The sequence below is a fragment of the Protopterus annectens genome, chromosome 1.part0 (assembly GCF_019279795.1).
Source record: "Protopterus annectens isolate FY-2018-M chromosome 1.part0, PAN1.0, whole genome shotgun sequence".
In the NCBI taxonomy this organism is placed as follows: Eukaryota; Metazoa; Chordata; order Ceratodontiformes; family Protopteridae; genus Protopterus; species Protopterus annectens.
The window spans coordinates 1,277,645,050-1,277,664,424 of record NC_056725.1 but is presented as its reverse complement, the minus strand read 5'-3'; the positions used below and the strand labels follow the sequence as shown (position 1 = coordinate 1,277,664,424).

Sequence of the window (19,375 nt, the reverse complement as noted above, 5' to 3'; positions counted from 1 at the left end):
GACTGGTTTTCTAGTTTTTCTGTTTCATTGTTTTCTCATTATCTGACTTCTTCAAAGTTGTTATATTGCCTGCGTGGGAAGAAAGATCTGCTTCCACAAACTCCATTCTTTTATAATTTGAAGCCCTGGCCCTTTACTTACTATTTTATTGTGTTAGCCATCAAGTCTGCCAATGTCTAAAAATGTACTATTTAAACCATGGGAGGAGAGCGTCACTTAACAACTGTTGACTTCAGCTCCATACTGGAAGTCGTACACTGCTCTTCTTAGTTCAGTCAAACATCACACCGCAGCTGAAAATGAATTCAGGTCTGCGTTCTAAAGATGTGCTTCATAGTCAATGTTCCAGTACTGATTCTTGGGTCTTCCTTTCATACAGAAGTCCATGATTTTCTCAATTTCCAGAGTCTTTTTAGTTATCCTAGCTGATGAACATCTGATGGCCAATGTTTGGATGTCAGGGTATAAGAGGGGTGTCCGTTGGTGCCGTCTTCATTTCTTTCTAGCCACAGAGTCCAATGCATTTCTACATTTACCAGACACTTACAGTCCTTTGGTGATTTCATTTTTCTTCAGAGTTTCTTAAAAAACAATTTTCAGATAAGTGGCCTGTTAGGGAATTCTTTATTCTGATTCATTTTCAAAAGGTTTATAACTACTTGAAGTGTGTGAACCAAATCCCACATAAAGACTCATTCTTTTTGCCTGTTTTGTTTGGACGTCAGCTTGACGTTTCCAGTTGTAAGGATTTTGCCAGATTTAGAGCTAACACTCTTAAGCACTTGTTCTTGCTGCACACATGGAGTCCTTGGACATGGTTTCTGCCATTTCTCTATCTTCCTCATTTTCTACCACTACTTTACCAAAGAAACTAAAAAGACAAAAAGCATAAAGAAAATCTCTGCAAATGATGGCAATCCTTCTCCGTCTAATTGACTAATGACTCTGATGAAGCACTTTTGCAGCCTCCAGGTCCAGCAATTACCAGGCTCAGGAGTGAACCCTTGGGAGGCCACAATGGCAGAAGGCCACTCGAGTTTGCTCTATCCAGCATCTACAGCAGTTGAATCTGAGATTGTTCAGCAGGTCTCAACTTCCGCCATCTGAACATTGGCTACCAAGGAAGATGGTTCATCTTCTGCAGTTGTTCTGCAGGTTCACATGCCATTAATCTGGACTGACTGAGTCCTCTCTTGCTAAATGGCCACCTAAGCTAAAGAGACCTGTCAGTCTACCTCAGCCTACTTTCCAGCTGTCTGCTATTACTACCCAAGTCAAAATTCAGGACTTCCTTAAAGCTGCTAGGAATTTATGACCTTTATGAAATCTAGAGAGACCAGCCAGGCACTACAGATTACCCATGTAGCCTTTCCCAGTAAAAGACCAAGATATGTCTCTTTTCAAGACGAGTCTGATTCTTCAGGATCTGAGGATGAGAAAGAGCTTACTTATTCTGACCACCTCCCCCCATAAGCCTATCCTGATTCTGACTTAGATAGTATCCTTTCCTCTTCTTCTCCCCCCAGAGAATGTATCCTTTGGGGAGTATTACATACAATAAATACATTTTTTCAGTGAGAAAGCAAGAAATTATCTCAGGCCCAAACCCATTACAGGTAGCTTTTACTCTGGACATCCCCCAGACCACTAGCTATTCCACCAGTCCATGTGATGGTACTAGATGATGTTTTTGAAGACTGTTTTTTATTAGAGTTCTTGACACTCAGAAGCACTTCTGCAAGAACCCCAAGCTAACCCTTCAGTGCTTACTGAATCCACTAAGTGTGTACCTAAGCCTGCTGCTAGACACTCGGTACCTGATAACAGGGAAGGTAAACTACTAGACAGGTTTGGGAAAAAGAATTATACATCTGCTACTTTCACTTTCAGGGACCTCAATTGCCAGTTTCACATGTTAAAATGCTGAGAGTCCTTGCAGGAGCAAATCATTACCAAAGCAGAGGGCATTGCAGATAAGGTATTACTAAAGGATGTACAGGATACAGCTAGAGCAGCACTCCAAGTTTCCAGACAGTCTCTGAAGTCTGGTTACAATGCATTAGATGCACCATGCAGGGCAGCTGCTACTGGCTTTGTTTTTTGCAGGTGTGCTTGGCTGAAGACCCAATCACTTTCTGACCAAGTAAAGGCGAACTCTTGGAAGCCCTGTTGGATAAAGAATTCCTTTTTGGGGCTTCCTGCAGAGAGAAAAGTTTTTCAAGAAATTGGATAAAAAAAGGGAAAAAGAGAAGCAAATAAAAACTGTGAAAATTTGTATTTGTCTCCAAAACCAAGATATAACTGGAATTATCCTTCTAAGTCTTGGCCTCTGCTTCCTAGGCAAGATAAGGGGAGGCTGAGGCCTCTCTGATTAAAAAGGCCTAGACAATCCATAACATGGCAACCTAAGCAATGTCCTAGACCTGGGGTCCCAAAGACTCAGCCCCCCCAACAGAACAACTGTGACTATAAACAGTTCTTCCCCTTCTCTCCTTCTCCCAAAACCACCTTGCCATCCCACTAGCAGGAAGACATTTTTCCTTTTTAAACCAGTGGAACCTCATCATCTCAGACCAGTGGGTACTAAACATCATAGAAAAAGGTTATTTCAGTCAATTTAGAGAAAGGCCTCCCTTTTTATGGATACCAAAACCTCCAAAGGACCAAAAAGGTCTCCTTCCTTCCATTTTGCAAAAGTTCTTGCAACAGGAATGCATTCAACCAGTTCCTGCCAGAGAGGAGGTAACAGGGTTCTACTCCAGGATTTTTCTAGTCCCAAGGAAGGAAGGAAGGAACTTGGAGGAATTTTACACCTATCAAAGTGAAACAAGTTTCTAGACATTCCCAAATTCAAAATGCTGACTACTCAAAAACTGCTGCCCATGTTTTTTCCAGGAGCATACAAGGTTACAATAAATCTGAAGGATGCCTATCTTCATGTGCCTATAGCGAAAGGACACAGACGATACCTCTGATTTGAAGCAACAGGTTTACACTACCAGTTCTGTGCTTTACCATCTGTGTTTATCCACTGCAGCCAGATTTTTTTCACCAAATGTCTGGCTCAGGTTATAGCACATTGCAGAATGCTAGGAGTACACATTTACCTCTTATCTCCCAAACAGGGAAAAAGCATCCTAGAACTTCAAACAGCTTTACAGACTACATGGACTACTTTCAGAGGGTAGGTCTGAACATCAACTTCCACACATCCTAACTTCAGCTCCAGAGAAGAATTCTCTTTCTGGTTGCATTGAAAGACTCTGTACAACAGAAAGCCTTCTTACCCAAAGAAAAGTTTTTTTTTTTCCTGACAATCTGCTCAGCCTATTGCCAAAGAAGACAATCACAGCAAGGGAATATCTAAGAGCCTTGGGGTTCATGGCATCATATGATTCACCTGACAAAATTACACGAGGAAGCTTCATGGCTTCCTGAAAAACACTTGGGAGCGACACTCCCAATGCCTGGAAACCCCACTGTCTCTTCTACCATGCTTGAAAAGGGAACTTGATTGGTGGAGATACCATCAATCTGTTTCACGGTACAAAGTTTTCTCTACCAGCGACAGACAAGACCATAACCACAGACAGTTGTAAGGTAACCTGTTGAGCACACTTAGGACCCATGAAGTGGAATGTGTCTGGAACCCAAAGCAAAGAAAACTACACATAATTCAGAAGAAGCTACTGGTGTTTCATCTGGTACTGAAAACTTTTCAAAGCAAATTATCCCCAGGAGCACTGCAAGTCTAGACAGACAACACCATAGTTTTGTGGTGCATAAACAAGGAAGAAACCCATTCCTACCCCCTGTGCAATCTAGCAATTGCAATTGCTACTGATAGCATCCAACATCCTGTGCCAGAGCAACACCTTAGCAGATTCTTTAAGCAGGCTCATTCTGGATGCAAACAAATGGATGATATAAAGGGAGACCTTCCTGGACCTCATTCATCAATTGGGATACCTCAGTACAGATCTTTTTGCTTCTCACCAGAACAGACAACTTCAAAGGTTCTGCTCAAGAACTCAACAGACAGGGGCATGGAGAGCAGATGCCTTCTCCTTCAATTTAACAGGACTTCTTTATGCCTTCCCACCTTTTCCCGATTCCCAGAATACCTATCAAGGTGAGGTCAGACAGGATGAACATGATACTCATATCCCCCTTCTGGCCAAGGCAACATTGGTTCTCCATCCTCTTGACCCTTACGGAGGGATGGAATTGCATTCTCAAACAAGTGATAGATCTACTCACCCAGCTAAAGGGGTCTGTCATTAATCCTCACCTGAACACCCTCAAAACAACAGCCTGGAGGATTGGTTTCTGATCCCAGATACTTAAGACTATTCTACAGAAGTGCTATCAGTCCTGAGAGAGGTAAGAAAATGGAAAACCAGAAAAATCATACCTATCCATCTGGAACAGGTTTTGTCTTTTGTGCAAGAAGTAAGACATTAACCCTTCACTGGTAGACATAAACCTAGTGTTAGAATACCTGTCAGGATTATTTCACCAGGGGCTTTTTTATTCTAGTATTAAAGTACATGCTTCAGCTATCTCTGCCTGCCTTACTTGCTCCCCCCCTAACTATTCTCACGCCCACTTGAAACTTTTCTTTAGAGGGGTCATACATCTTAGACACTCCCAGGAGAAATCATGTCCCTACCTTGGATTTAAACTGTGTCATAGAAAAACTTCTCGTTTGAGCCTGCAGCTTCTGGTCCTCTAAAGATGGTCACTTGGAAGACCACCATGTTCATAATTATTATAGCTTCAGCCAGGTGGGTCGCAGAGCTACATGCCCTGATGTGCAAAGAAACCTTCACTATGTTCCATAGGGACAGGGTAACCCTTAGAACTAATCCCTCCTTTATGCACAAAGTAGTGTTAGACCTTTCTTTGAATCACACTATTCATTTTCCAGTGTTCTTCCCTAACCCATAGAATACATCAGCAAATCTTGCACACCCTGGATGTACATCGACAGATCAGGTATTATCTGAACAGGACAAAATTCCCTAACAGAGCAAATGAACTACTGGTGGCCTTCACAAAAAAAAGAAGGCAGAACAATCTCCAAACAGATTACCTCAAAGTGGATAGCCACCTGCATCACCGTCTGTTATGCCTATCATGGTAAGCCAATAGCAAACCATGTATGACCCACTACACCAGTCACAGTGTAGCACTGCTGTCCTTCTTAAAGGTGTTCCTACACAGGCTATAATGGAAGCTATCACATTGACATATGTCCACACCTTTACTAAACATTATAGTTTAGACACTGCCTCTAGGGCTAGGGCAAGGTTTACAACTGATATCCTACAAAATATGCTTTCCCAAGGGCCAAAAGACAGCTCCCCAACTAGTAACTTTGTTAGTCCTCTCAAGGATCAATACTGACTATGGAGAACATAGTACAGTTGTGTCACAGTTACCATAACTGTAGATACTGGAGCAGATCAATGTTGAAGTATAAATTCCCACCCTCCTACCCCTCTATCTGCTGCCATCTCCTGGCCTCTCCCCCATACCAGGGTACAATGGGTAGTTTTTATTTACCATCATCTTCTACTTTTACTTCTTACATGCAGTTGATAGCTGATAACTTTCCCTATTCCTGTCCTAAAAAGCATTTTGACATTTAGAAGGGTCACCAAGCAATAGACTACTGCTCACTGGAAAAACCTGAAGATGGTGCAGATGGATGCCCCACTTATACCCTGACATCCAGTGGCTGGCCATCAGATATCCATTGGTTAGGAATGATGAAAAGACACCAAAGTCAAGCTAGTTGTGGGCTTCTGTATGGAAGGAAGACCCAAGGATCAGTACTGGAAGACTGACTTATTCAAATATATAGAGTTATGGTAGGTGTGACACAACTGCATTTTACAAAAATGTCTACAAGTTTAATACTAAATGCAGCAAAAAGGAATTCCATTTTACACACTATCATAGTGCAGAGTGATAAAGCCCTAAAAGTGATCCATATAAGACATGTTTAACTAGTAGGCATGGGAGGTACAGGGTGTGGGGTAGGAGGATGGGAGTGAGCAGCTATGGTTCGCCCATCCAGGGGGGGTGATGTGGTTGGGTGGTGCAACCTGTGGAGTTAGAGCTAAGGGGGGATATGCTGCTGTAGTGTAACTGCTTACATCAAGGGAGTCATGCAGGGAAACTCACATGCTCCTCCCCTATAGACTGGCAACACTAGTGTCCCTTGGAAGCTGATAAGGGGTGTTAGGAGTTCCAGGGGCTGGAGGGGAGACCCTGGTATCTGTCTGGATGGCAGCCCTGTGAGTGTTTATCACATCAAGGGGAACAAATGGGCTGTAAATGGCTTTTGCCCCCCTGAGTAACAAATACATTGTGGGTGAGCGGGGCTTATCGTAGGCACTCAGAGGGGTTGCCAAAAATAAATAAATAAATAAATAATTAAAAAAAAAAAATTTTCTGCAGCACTTTTTACAAAAACACCCAATACCTAATTCTGAAGTAAAAAACTAATTTGAATCCATACTACTGAATACTTACAAAGTAAAATACCTAGACTTTATCATGTTACCCTGTCTGTAGAAGACCAGATACTCACAATAACTCTTTTTTTTAAAGAAGCATCTTTATTGAATTAGCACTTATGACATAGGCAATCATACAGTTATATGGATGAAAACAAACCATATTGACATATTTTCATTTGCAATCATTATACATAGCATATAATCTTATATACAGTTATTCTCAGTCCAGCATTATATGCCTCATTCAGTTCCTGCATTCCCTTATACCTTATTCATTCATGTATTTTTCCCACAATTCCTATTTTTTCTATGTAATTTGCTCCTACCCTTTTCCAAAGATCCTACTTCCATTTAAGGCACAGCTGGAAGCGTCTTTGATTAATTCCACAAAAAAATATTTTTCTTATTTTTTAATTAGGCCAGTATAGATCTGCGGTGGTGGTGCTGCGGTAGCATTGTCGCCTCACAGTAAGATGCTGTCTGGTTTGATTCTCAGCTAGAGCGTCTTCTGCGTGGAGACATGCGTGAATGGGCGTACCTTCGTTGAAGGTTGTGCGTCAGGGCTCGTAACTCGGCACGTAAAAATCAACTACCAATCATTAGCAGACCGGAGTTCCGCTGTGGCGTCCCCTAACCGGGAAAAGCCAAAAGACACAACATTAATTAGGCCAGTATATTCCTCATAAATCATAAACATAATGGCACACTCTGGAATTCTTTGTTATACCTGTTTTACAGTGGGGGATAGAGTTATGACTTCACCTACATTTACAAATGAAAGAACTGTTTAGAATATATGCACAATGATTTGTTATTGCATCAGAAATGCATTATTTTCTGCAAGAGAAAGACACGTGATGTCTTAGCTGACATATCATAGCAGCATTTCTGTTTCTGCTGAGCAACTTGACGTACATATTGAAATTTGATATTTCTTCTGGCTGAAGTAGAACAGAAGATGCTGACAACTTTGTTATCAATCCCATTCCTATCAACAAATGTGAAGTGAACGTCCTATAGTGAAGAGTGTTTCTGTATTCAAGAAATTAAAAATAACTGTTCTGTTTTGAGCTGGCAACACATTTTTGTTAATACTTGTCAGTGTTTGAACACTCAATGCTATGATAAAAGCTTGAAGTTATTGACTTACAAACTGCGGGTCTCTATCTGTGAGTAAAACTGACCTGCAGGTTGTAAGAATTAGTGAAGAGGTTTCTTTTAGCTTGACAACCTTGAGGTTCTTAGAACATTATTCAACATGTATGTGATGATATACACATAAAGGTAAAAAGGAATACCAAGGCACGGTCAAAACTTTATAGACAGCAGGCAGTCAAAATAGTTAAAACAGAGCTCTTATCCAAACTGAAATAAATCTCAAACAACAATGCATCACAGTCACAGTTTTTAAAGTATCTTTGTATCTTTGGAGCTACGTTTGTGCCACATGTTACAGTTTAGACATTTTTATTATCATCAGTTCGGTCTCTTTGGATATACCTAAAGTAATCATAATGCAAGGCACCCTTTCTTTACACTTAATGGTTCCATAGTGCTCACGATATATCCTCTTTAATGGGACATTATGTAGCTGCTTTGAAAAGATCATTCTTTAGGGTTTGAATGCCAACCCCAATAATTCATGAATTTTAACATAGAACTATGAACTGTCCTGAACTAGTAATGGCATGTTTCTGTTATCACTTAGCCATCCTGTCAGCATCATAATTTTCAATAACGATAGCTTTAAGTCATTTTCAGTATGTTGAAGAAATTCGGATAGGTTACCTGCAGGTGTAATTAAGTCAGTACCGTGCTTTTCAATGCCCACTGATAGGTTTACAGCTGTGTTTTCTGATCCTGCATACGTATGCACTACATTCTCTCCCTGTACTGTATGAATGCATACATTATTGCTGCTGTGAACATATGAATCATTGCATCTGCAGCTATGAGAATCATTGTCTCTATGATTGTGGGAATCATTGTCTCTGATTGCACTGCGCTCTCTACTCTACCACTTCTCCCTCTGTAACACTATTGGTTTATTGATCATCTGCATCAGTTCACATGCATATTTCCCTAATATGTTAGCAAGCTGAAATGATACAACTTGAAATAAGAGTTTATTCTGACTCACTTGTTTCAGTTTATCCTCAGAATTAGTAATAGGTTTTGGAGTCAGAGAAGAAATTTCAGACCTCAATTGTCTGAAAGAACTTTCTTTCCATTGTTACATTACACTAAGCCCCCAGTATTCAACGTATATGTGATTAATGTAATTTTAAAGTCTTGTGTCTTCTGCATTGACAAAGATTGAGCTTATAAGATCATTAACATTATTCACACAGTCCTAAAACATAGATTAACTGCATTTCAAAACAGATTGTTTTCTACCTTGTATTGGTCAGTCTGGGTATTAGATGCATTATTGTTTTTGCACAGTCATTAGATGTGTTTGGTTCAGTCACTTGCAAAACAGTTTAGTTTTTGTCCTATCTTTTCTTTCTGGACTTGTATATCTCAGACAATGGTTGGCTTGATCACATTCCCTGCAATGTCTGTTAAGACCAGCACATTTTATTTATTTATTTATTGACATTTGTTAACCGGGTTAGTCCAACTGGGTTATTGTCCCATTTTCAGTGGAGACCCGAGGAGAAAAGCTCCAGCAAATACAATATATGATCACAGAACAAGAAAAAAACAAGTATTACAAACAATAATAGCAAACAATAGAAATAAACATCTACCTGTGCAGAAATAAACAATCACATTTTTTGTTTCTTTGAAAAAGTTAAATTCTTACTTGCTGAACAGATGGGGAAAGTCAAGAGTGATAGTAGGATGTAATGAGAGAGATATGAGTGTAGGAGGAGGGGAGAGCTAAGTAGGGTCATAGCAGGGACAGGTTCTGGAATTGAGTAAATGTGTCTTCAGTTCTTTTTTAAATAGTGGAGTATGAGAGATAGAGCGTATATCAAGGGGAAGTTTATTCCAAGCTTGGGCCACGGAATGCTTGTAGAGTTGCTTACCAACAGACTTGTTAGGGTGGTAGACATCAAGCAATTGCTGATTTGAGGTGTGGAGAGATCGAGAAGGGGTATAGATGGAAACAAGGAGAGATAGGGAAGGACAGCAGGAGGGTTTAAACAGCATAGAGTGCAGCATGTGAAATTGGTAGAGATGAAGTAATTGTGGGAGTTCCAGCCATTTTAGGGACTTTAAGGCAATACAGTGGTGAGTGTTGTTAGGACTGTTAGTGATGAATCTGGCTATTTTGTGGTAGGTTTGTTGAAGTTTGTTCAGGGAGGTAGTTTGAAATGTGCTATTATTGCTACTTGCTTGTATAAATCTACAGTTTTTGATAAGTTCATATCTATTTTTTAATAATCCATCCTTTAGTTGATCATTTTTTATACCACAAAGTATTCTGTTACCAATGAATTATACAGTTCATTACACTCATAGGCTTAACTTGAATTATTTAGCTCAGTAACATATAATTTACATTTTCCTTAACCTTGTAAAAAACAAACTATGAATAACTGGCAAGGTTTTCCAGTCTCACAATAAATTCTCTCTGCTTACTGCTGTTTTGTCTTTCTACTCTTTAAGAAATGTAAAAAAAAAATAAAATAAATAAAAAAAGAAAACTTTGAATGCTTCTTCTCCAGCAGCACATATAAATGTGGCATGTTATACCTTCTTAGGGTTCTCCACTATCTGATTCACAGTGGAGAATAATTAATAGTGGAGTCTGGACATTAGTTTGACGCAAACCCCTGAAACACTTGTGAAAAGGTGCTAGGTACAAATAAGAACAACAGAGGGCATGTGGACACATTACACTGCATGAAAAATCACATTTCAAACTTCTAGGTTAATGTTTCGCATATGCATAGTAATATAGTGAGTTTATGACTATTGTCCCATGAGTCTGGTATGCTTAACAATGTTGAAATTTGTGAGTATGTCTGTGATATATGGTATACTTGACTATAACTGCAAATAGTATTGTGGTTTGAATGACTTTCTATGATGCTGGCTACTTTAATGTGGTGCACAGACTTGTCACAACATAACAATGTAGCAATGTAAAATGTAACAGTCTGTGTGTCTGGCATTCATGATTTAGAAGACTGCTTGTGCCCACTCTCTTATTTATATAAATAAACAGACATGAATGCATCATACAAAATTAATATCTGACTGTATGTAAGCATGGTATGGGACTAATATTATTGGCAGCCCCAAAGTTGAAGTTTGCTGGATACACCTAATTTGCTTACACCATCCCTGGATACTGCTGTAACAAATCCACTCAGAGGTTTGGTTCTCTGTTTCCGTGATGCTGACTATGAAATGGATCTGTACACGAGACAATCAGGATAAATCACATTTATAGTACCTGTACAAATGAGGCAATCAGGATAAATCACGTTTATAGTATAACCATTTCAGTGCCTTTCATAATCTGACACTATGTAAGAATCTTTCTAATACTTTGCTCGGCTACAGGCACTAGTTTTTGCCTCTGTTGTGGTGAAAGAAATGGATCATGTGACCAGGGTTACTTGCAACCTAATTTTCAGTACATTTTTTAGAGTTTTGCTAAAATAAATATCTTCTATATAAATATCCCCACATTAGGTTTCGGTACATATAGTAACAGACCTGTTTCCCTTTAGTGATGTGTCATCATAATCTGTTTTTTCGTTAAGAATCATGAAAGGTTATCTCAGACTTTTCATAAGTGATTAGAAAATCTTAAGGGTGAGATAAGTCACTAAAGCCGATTTACATGCAGTCAGAAAGTTGACAAATTATCATTCATAATATTAACATTTTCCTAAGTTACAAAACTGTATATTTTTACAAACTTCCTTTCTGAAGTATTGTTGGATCCTTTGAAGCCACTTGCACTTAATTAACCTATCAAACAGAATTTTAGTTAAGATCTTGCATATAGCAAATGTGGTCCTACTGACTGCAGTACTTCCCTAGCGGTATCAGACAGTGAAGCCGTACCATTCTGATCACATACTAATTAACATGTCTATGAGTATTTGACACATTAACAGAGTACAGTCATCATTAATGATACATTGGGATCAGAGGAATTCTAGGATACTGTGTCAGGTCAGTCTCGAAAAGTGATGCAATGGTCTTAAATAGCTTATTACTTTCTGACCATGATTCCCTTCTAGTACAATGCAGAATAAAGGATATCTTAAAAGAGGACTTGAGCTTTTATTTGCAAGGTTCCTGTATGCCGCCATTTTGTGTTTTATATAAAAAATATATTACCAGACACTATTGACTGTATTAGATACAAACATAGCCTTTGGAGCAAAACTGGAGATACCACTGCCTGGTTGGTAGTAAGTTACATTTTGTATACATCTGGGCCAAGTGTTGTTAGTAAAAGAAATAGTCTCATAATAATATGAATATAAACAGTCAATGGTACCAGGAAACAAGATGCCAGTAGAGAGAGAGAGAGCATCATAATATGTCACCTTTTGGTACGAAATATTTACTACCCTAGGGAGAAATGCTTTTTGTTTCTAAAATTTGTACAAAATGCATATTTAATGATTCATTCTGAAGTTGTTTTACTTTCATACAAGAGGTGGGTCAATAAAGTTTTGGGCACTGTTTCTATAGTTGCATTTACCTAACTTAGCCAATCTTAATCTATCTGTTAATGATTTTAAGTTTTATCTTAGAAGTTGTATATCTGTCATTTTATATGATTGCAGATTGCTGCATTATGCATTTGTTGTCTGTTAAAATATACTATTGTAATAATAGGTCCTGTGCTCTTTTAGCATGCATGTATTGATGACATAAATAATGACAACACATTTTCAGAGTATTAACAGTTCGCCTTTTCACCTTGTGTTGCAGTGGAACACTGAGTGCAAAATCACTTCTAAATGTGCTTCAAACAGCAGACAGAAAACTCACATTAAAAGTCATTCTGAAATATTACCTCAACAGATTAGCAAGGTGAGTTTATACATCTCCAATTGAACTGATTTGCAGTGCTAATTATAAGCAATATGAACTATTTATTTTTATAAAATAGGATCTGTTCAGTTATAGCCAAGATTCAAATGACAAATTCACCACCGTAACAGGAACAGGCAAGCAAAAACTGAGGGTAATCCTACTCAAGGCTAGAAGTCTAAATCTCAAAATGCACTCCCTCAAGGCTCTCCTTAAAATGGAGAACATTGACATCTGTGCAGTGACTGAGACCTGGTTCAAGGCTCTAGTGAGCACCCCTGCATTACCAGGCAATAACTCATGCCACACATTTCGGCCACCTAACCTGGACCGGAACACCAAAGGCAGAGGTGTGTACATATTCATTAAGGACATCCACACCTCCAGGCTAGTTGCTCAGCATAATGCATCCAAGGTTATCCAAGTGCAACTAACTCTGGGCAAAACTACAATCCAAACTGTAGCTTGCTACAGATCTTCCACCATCCCCCAGGATTCCCCACTCTTCTTTTCTTGATATACTGGAAAATATTAGGGTTCAACCAAACACCCTAATAATGGGCAATTTCAAGTACCCCACCATTAATTGGGAAAACTACTCATGTACCAACTCCTTTGCTCAACGCTTTCTGGAATTCATAAACTCCAGTGCCCTGAATCAACTTATCCACACCCCACCAGGGGCAACAATATCCTAGACCTAGTCATTACCAACCTGAGTGACTGGTGTTCCACACCTGAAGTCAACTCCTCTTTGGTCAAATCCGACCATAAGCGAATTACTCTAGATATCCACATCCTGCCCTCCCCCCCATTAAGTAAATCATGGTAAAAAATTTCTCCAAAGTCAACTTCATGCTTCTTAAGACAGAAGTGGTGAATTTCATGACACCCATGCAGATGGACAATACAGTTACAAATGCTGAATCCTACATAGATGCACTCTATAAGCACTTACACAAGTACATGGATCATGCTATCCCAAACAGAACCAAGATGCTATCAGGAAGCCAATCTGGTGGTCCTCTGCCATAAACAAACTCTACAACAGAAGGAAGAAACTGTTGCAAAAGAGAGCAAAATCCCATGAATGGAGGAGTTCCCTGGTCAGCCTCAGTAAGAAGCTGAGATCCCTTAAAAGATGTCCCAAAGCTAGCTATGAAAACAAAATTGCCACTGATTTTAGGGACAACCACAAAACATTCTATAGCTATGTCAAGAATCTCAATGGCAACACCCAGATCTACTCTGAATTACAGCACAATGGCATGAAAATTACAGAACCAACTGATATTGCCAACATCATGGCAGATAGGTTCAGTGCTAACTTTACCCTCCTCTTACCCCCTAAAGGGCCCATATTTATTCAGGAAGAATGCAGAGTCCCTGTAACCACAACTATGCAGGTAAAAGCTGCGCTCTCTAAAGTCAAAAACACAGCATCCATGGGACCAGACAACATCACAGGCTGCGTTTTACATGAACTTCAGAACAAACTGGCTCCCCACCTAAACACCATGTTCAATCATAGTCTCACAACAGGCTTTGTGCCCACTGAATGGTAGACAACAACAGTTATCTTACTCCACAAAGGGGGAGCCACCACTGATCCCGGGAACTTTCACCCTATTAGCCTGACGAGCCTGGTCTGTAAGGCCATGGAACGTATCATCATGGAACTCATAAACAAAGACATTGGTAACCTCCAAACTCTGGACCCCAGTTTGGGTTTGTGAAAGGCAGATCAGGCCTCCTGAACCTGATAGACTTCTTTGGGGCAGTCGCCAAAGCTGTAGACAAGGGTAAGGTGGTTCACACAGCCTATCTTGACCTTGCCAATGCTTTCAACACCATCCCCCATTCTGGAATTATAGCTAAACTCACCAAACTAGGTATAAATCCCTATGTCATAAGATGGGTTGCCAATTGGCTTACTGACAGAACCCACACTGTAAAAGTTGCAGACTCCAAATCTGACTTCAAACCAGTGACAAGTAGAGCATCACAGGGTTCAGTCCTGGGACCTCTCCTGTTTGGTATCTACTTCTCTGAAGTACAGGCTAACACAGAAGGCCTTTGGCTAGCAAAGTTGAGTCCCCAAATGATGTGGACATCCTACAGAAGGGCCTCACTGAGACAGATGCCTGGTGTCAGAGCCATGGCCTCAAGCTCAGTGCCAAAAAGTGCATTGTCATCCCTTTTGGTAAAAAACTCTGTATCCATGAACTACCACATAGGCAGCAGTTTACTTAATGCCAAATGTGTGATAAGAGACCTGGGGACCCAGGTGGTCAGTAGTCTCTTCTTTGATAATCACATCACCACAGTAGTCAGGAAATCCTTCTGCGTGGCACACCTCATCACAAAAGGTTTCTCATCTAGGAAAAAAGAGGTAATTGTTCTCCTCTACTCGACACTCATTAGACTCATTATAGAGTACAATGCCCCTTTTGGAATGTACCTCACAAGACATCTGCAGCAGCTGGAAAGGCCACAGAAGTACCTCACAAAGAGGATTACTGGCCTCAAACAGGTGCCCTTCACTGACCGTCTCAAAAAACTCCAGCTTTACTCCATAGCATATCACGTACTCTGAGATGATCTCTGCCTAACATATAAAGCTATGTCAAACCCAGAACTGTTGGACATGCTACACCTAAAGAAATCCGAATCCCTCCGAGCTACACACTCTAGGGACCTAAACCTTGTCACCACAATAAACAGGACATGCTGGAGGGATACATTCCTGTCCCACAGACTTCCCATACTTTGGAAGAAGCTACCCATCTATGTCAAGCAAAGTTCCTCATTAGCACTCTTCAAGAAAAATCTTGATAAGTGGTTGGGAAATATGAAATACACCCTGGGGATCACTTCTTTGGCTCTGCTCGACAGGGGCACAGGAAAATAACTTTCTTGGGTGGCGTAAGCCAGGATACCTTGTTGGCTAGGCTTACTTAGGCCCTTGGGCTGATAGCCTAGTACCTACATATGAAGCTATGAACCTATGATTTAAACTGTTATAGTCAATTAGCATATCCTCAAAACTAAACATTTTGTGCTAACCATCATAAACAGCTCTCATAACAAACGTTTGCTACTAGAAATGTTTTATTCTGTTAAATGTACTGACTTGGTAATAACACACAAGTATACATAACAATTAATATGTTTGGCTATCATTATAATATCAGTTCAGTTATCCATATGATCATCTATGTCCATTAAAAAATTACGTATAACAAAATAGTCACAGCCTGAACAGAACTTTCTGGTAGCAGCAATCACCCAGTGATTGATTATAGGGACTATAATATATGTATGCTGTACTCATCTTTAAATCAGTGCTTAGTCAGAAAATTAAAATAATGACTGTGACATAGGCACAGTAAATCCTAGGTGTTCTTCACAGAGATCACTGTTGTTGCAATAGTCCATGTTACTGGGATTTCATCAACAGAAGCCCTGGAGTTTGGCCTAACTTTTAGAGGACATTTCTTTCCCCCATCCAGGCTGGAAAGACATCCATCCCTTAGTGACTTCAAGCATAAACCTGAAATTTGCCCACACCATTTTAGATCTTTCTGGTCATAGTTCACAACATATATATCATTTTTGTACATCCATAGCCCAGCACTCTTTGGTCTGCTCCATGTCTCAATCAGATAGTCCCACATTGGGCAAAATGTCTTTGTATTGATAGCTGTATTTTGTTAGTGGTACTTGATATTGTTTGGTTTATTAGGGTATGATGGCTGATTATAAAGCTTAGGACATGTCCATCCCTAAGAAAGAAGGCAGGCACTCTTGTGTTACACAGATTTCACACAAAGACTGTCATAGTTTATGTATTTTTTTTTTTGTTTAGGCCCAAAGCATGATACAAGAATTGTAGGGTCTGTCAGGTATTTTAGCCAAAAACTCCTAGTCAAAGGGAGGATTCCATGCAAAATTATTTAGATTGGAAGAAACACAATGTTTTGATTCATACTACCATGGTGTCTTCCAGTTGGTCCCTCACATCACACATCCCCTCCTAAGAAGCAATTAGATAAACAATCTAAGCAGAAGACTGATGACCTCATATAATGTGAGAATGGTATCTGTTTGGAATATTTATCCTCCTGGAAGGCGTAAGCCGAGGCGCCAGAGAAAGCAATAAAGTGTTGGATCTTATGTGGTCGTATTGCTGCTATCTGACATTCTTGCCTAGCTTGAGGATATGGGTATTAGTGAGGCACTTTTGCAGCTGCAGGTTCTCATCTGTCTGGGTTTCCCTCTACCAAAAGAAAGAGGAAACCATCCCCAGAAAGGGGTGATGACTCTGCAAAGAGTGAGGGGGAAGAATTGTACTATTTTTCCCAAATGTCTTCCTCTCTCTGTTATGACACAGAGCAAATCTGATTTGGAGACACTTTATAGGGTGAAAGGTCACATCAAATGGGAAGCAAAACAAGTATCAAGTACCCAGAAAAAGTATTTGGATTTACAGGGTTTGGATTTCCCTTAGCCTCTGGCAATTCCTCCAGGCTTAAGAGCTCTAGAGGATGCATTCTTACTGCCTGTAAAGAACTAGACACCAAACCCCATTCTTATAAGAATCCCAATAAGTTTCTATAAGCTTCAGGAGTCTTACAAGCCTCTTTACAAAAGTCCTATAACACATCTAGCAGTGTTTATGCTACTACACCTAACAGTTGATGCCAAAGTGCAGTTTATTAATGCTGCATTGTGTAAGGCTCTACACTTTTGAAACCTTACTGATAAAGTATTCAAAAAATAGAGGAAAGGGGAAAGACTACACAGTCAATGAAGAGACATACCTACACGTTATGTGACTTTTCTGTGATTTCATTTAATCACAGTTTGCTAATATTGCATATACTTATAGTGTGCAACTTGGAGGTGCACTGCAGTGCAGTGGATTTTTTACTTTTTTCTACTGTTGTGCATCTCTAGATCTTGTTTGTATAAGTTGGGTGGTTGGGCTGGAGTGCTTGCTTCAAAATACAATTTTTTTCCAAATTATGCTTCTTGAGATTCAAAAATTGATGAAGTGTGACTCACTGAGAATGAGTCAATAGAACATCAGAAAAGCTAGTGGGACATTTTTTTTACTCTCTGATACTTAGGTACAGCATCAATTATCCATCTAAGTCTCAACCCTACTATCACAGGCAAGGAGAAGGTAAGCACGCCAAAGGAAACAAGTGTAGGTATAAGAAAAATATAACCAGGAGAACAGAAGGGGATGCCTGAGGTCCCCATGACTCTCTACCTCTATAAAGCATCCATGACTACACAAAAGTCCCCCCACACAAAAAAGTATATGTATAACCTTATCTCCTACCTGTCATACCCACCCAAAGACAACAGGAATTGTAATTCAGTGCATAATAAACTGAAAAGATGTCAAAAAGGACAAATAAGTGTCACAGATAATATCTCAGAAGTACATATTACAGTTCTTAAGAAAGCCAGAAATATTAGGGATTCCATCCTTACCAAGGGACTGATTATGAGGTCTATCCTTCCTACAAGAGATTTTATAACTTGGACTCATAGTACCTATAAACAGAGCCAGAATAACAGGTTCTACTTAAGACCCTTCCTAGTCTAGAAAGGATGGGTCTATAGATGCCAACCATGGACTTGCCAGCTCTAGATATCTATCTCAAAGTTGCAAAATTCAAAATACTGACATTGTAAGCCACCTTACCACTAGTGTTTACTCAAACACTAAGGATTGCCACATATTTCAAAATATACTTTATTTATTTTTAATTATTTATCCTTTGTTTACCAGGTTAGTCCCACTAGACTAGTAGCCTCTTTTCAGGGGAGACCCAAGATGGTATTTATAGTACTAGGGGAAATTTGGCCAGGGCATAGGAAACTTCCCCTACACTTTTCAGTAGGTGTCATGGGCTCTTTAACATTCACCTGGGCTGCCACTAACACAGACAGATGGGGCCTTGGTTTATCATCTCATCTGAAGGGTGACACACTCAGCAGTGCAATCCACCCCCTCCTTTTATATTGCACACTACAGTTCAGCAATTGATCTACCTGGTATGGAAATAGAACTCACAGCCTTCTGCACCAAAGGAGAATGTGCTGTCATTGACACTTACCTTCCTATTCTCATTCAAAGGGACCGCAGGTGCTTTCTCAGATTCATGTTGGAGATCTCTAACAGTTTACTTCTTTGCCATTTGTATTAGCTACTGCACCCAGGGTTTTACAAAGTATCTAGCTCCAGCCACTGCTTGTTTCATAACAAATGTCATTCACATTTACTCCTACCAGGATAACTGTTTCATTTAGGCACTATCCCAGAAGGAGGTGATGGTGGTGGTATTCCTTGGGTCCTTAGCAGACTAATGCAACCAAAGGGCCCACATTACCCCCAAGCAAGGCTGAATCTCTGACTCAGTATTTCTAGCAGACTACTCCAGAAACAATGGTTAGAGTCAGAGAATTCTTAAGGGCACTGAGTTGATGACCTCCATAATTTTGACAGCCTCCGCAGCCAGAATGCACATGAGGAAACTCCAGTGATATTTAAGAAGTACATAGAGCCAGCATTCAGAGTCTCATAGAAAGTGATTCCCTATCCAGTAGAATGGTGGTCCAGCTAGGCCAGTCCGAGACAAGGGATGCCCTTTAGACAAGATTCTTACTATCAGAAATTAACAACAGATGCTTCAGATTTAGGCTGAGAGGCTCACTTACAATGCAAAAAAGAAAAAAATGATTGAAGCTCAAAGGAAGTATTATATAAATGTGATGGAGGTGATGGTCATGATTCAGGCACTTGGTGTCTTCAA

At 39.9% G+C, this 19,375-nt stretch overlaps 1 protein-coding gene across 1 annotated transcript in view; it reads left to right on the top strand.

Moving 5' to 3' along the window:
- LOC122801053 (O-acyltransferase like protein-like) overlaps positions 1-19,375 on the top strand; it is a 676,941-nt gene that overhangs the window by 326,463 nt on the left and 331,103 nt on the right. Inside the window, exon 6 of the mRNA XM_044070575.1 lies at positions 12,444-12,545. Coding sequence (XP_043926510.1) covers positions 12,444-12,545 — 102 coding nt within the window. The remainder of the gene's footprint in view (positions 1-12,443; positions 12,546-19,375) is intronic.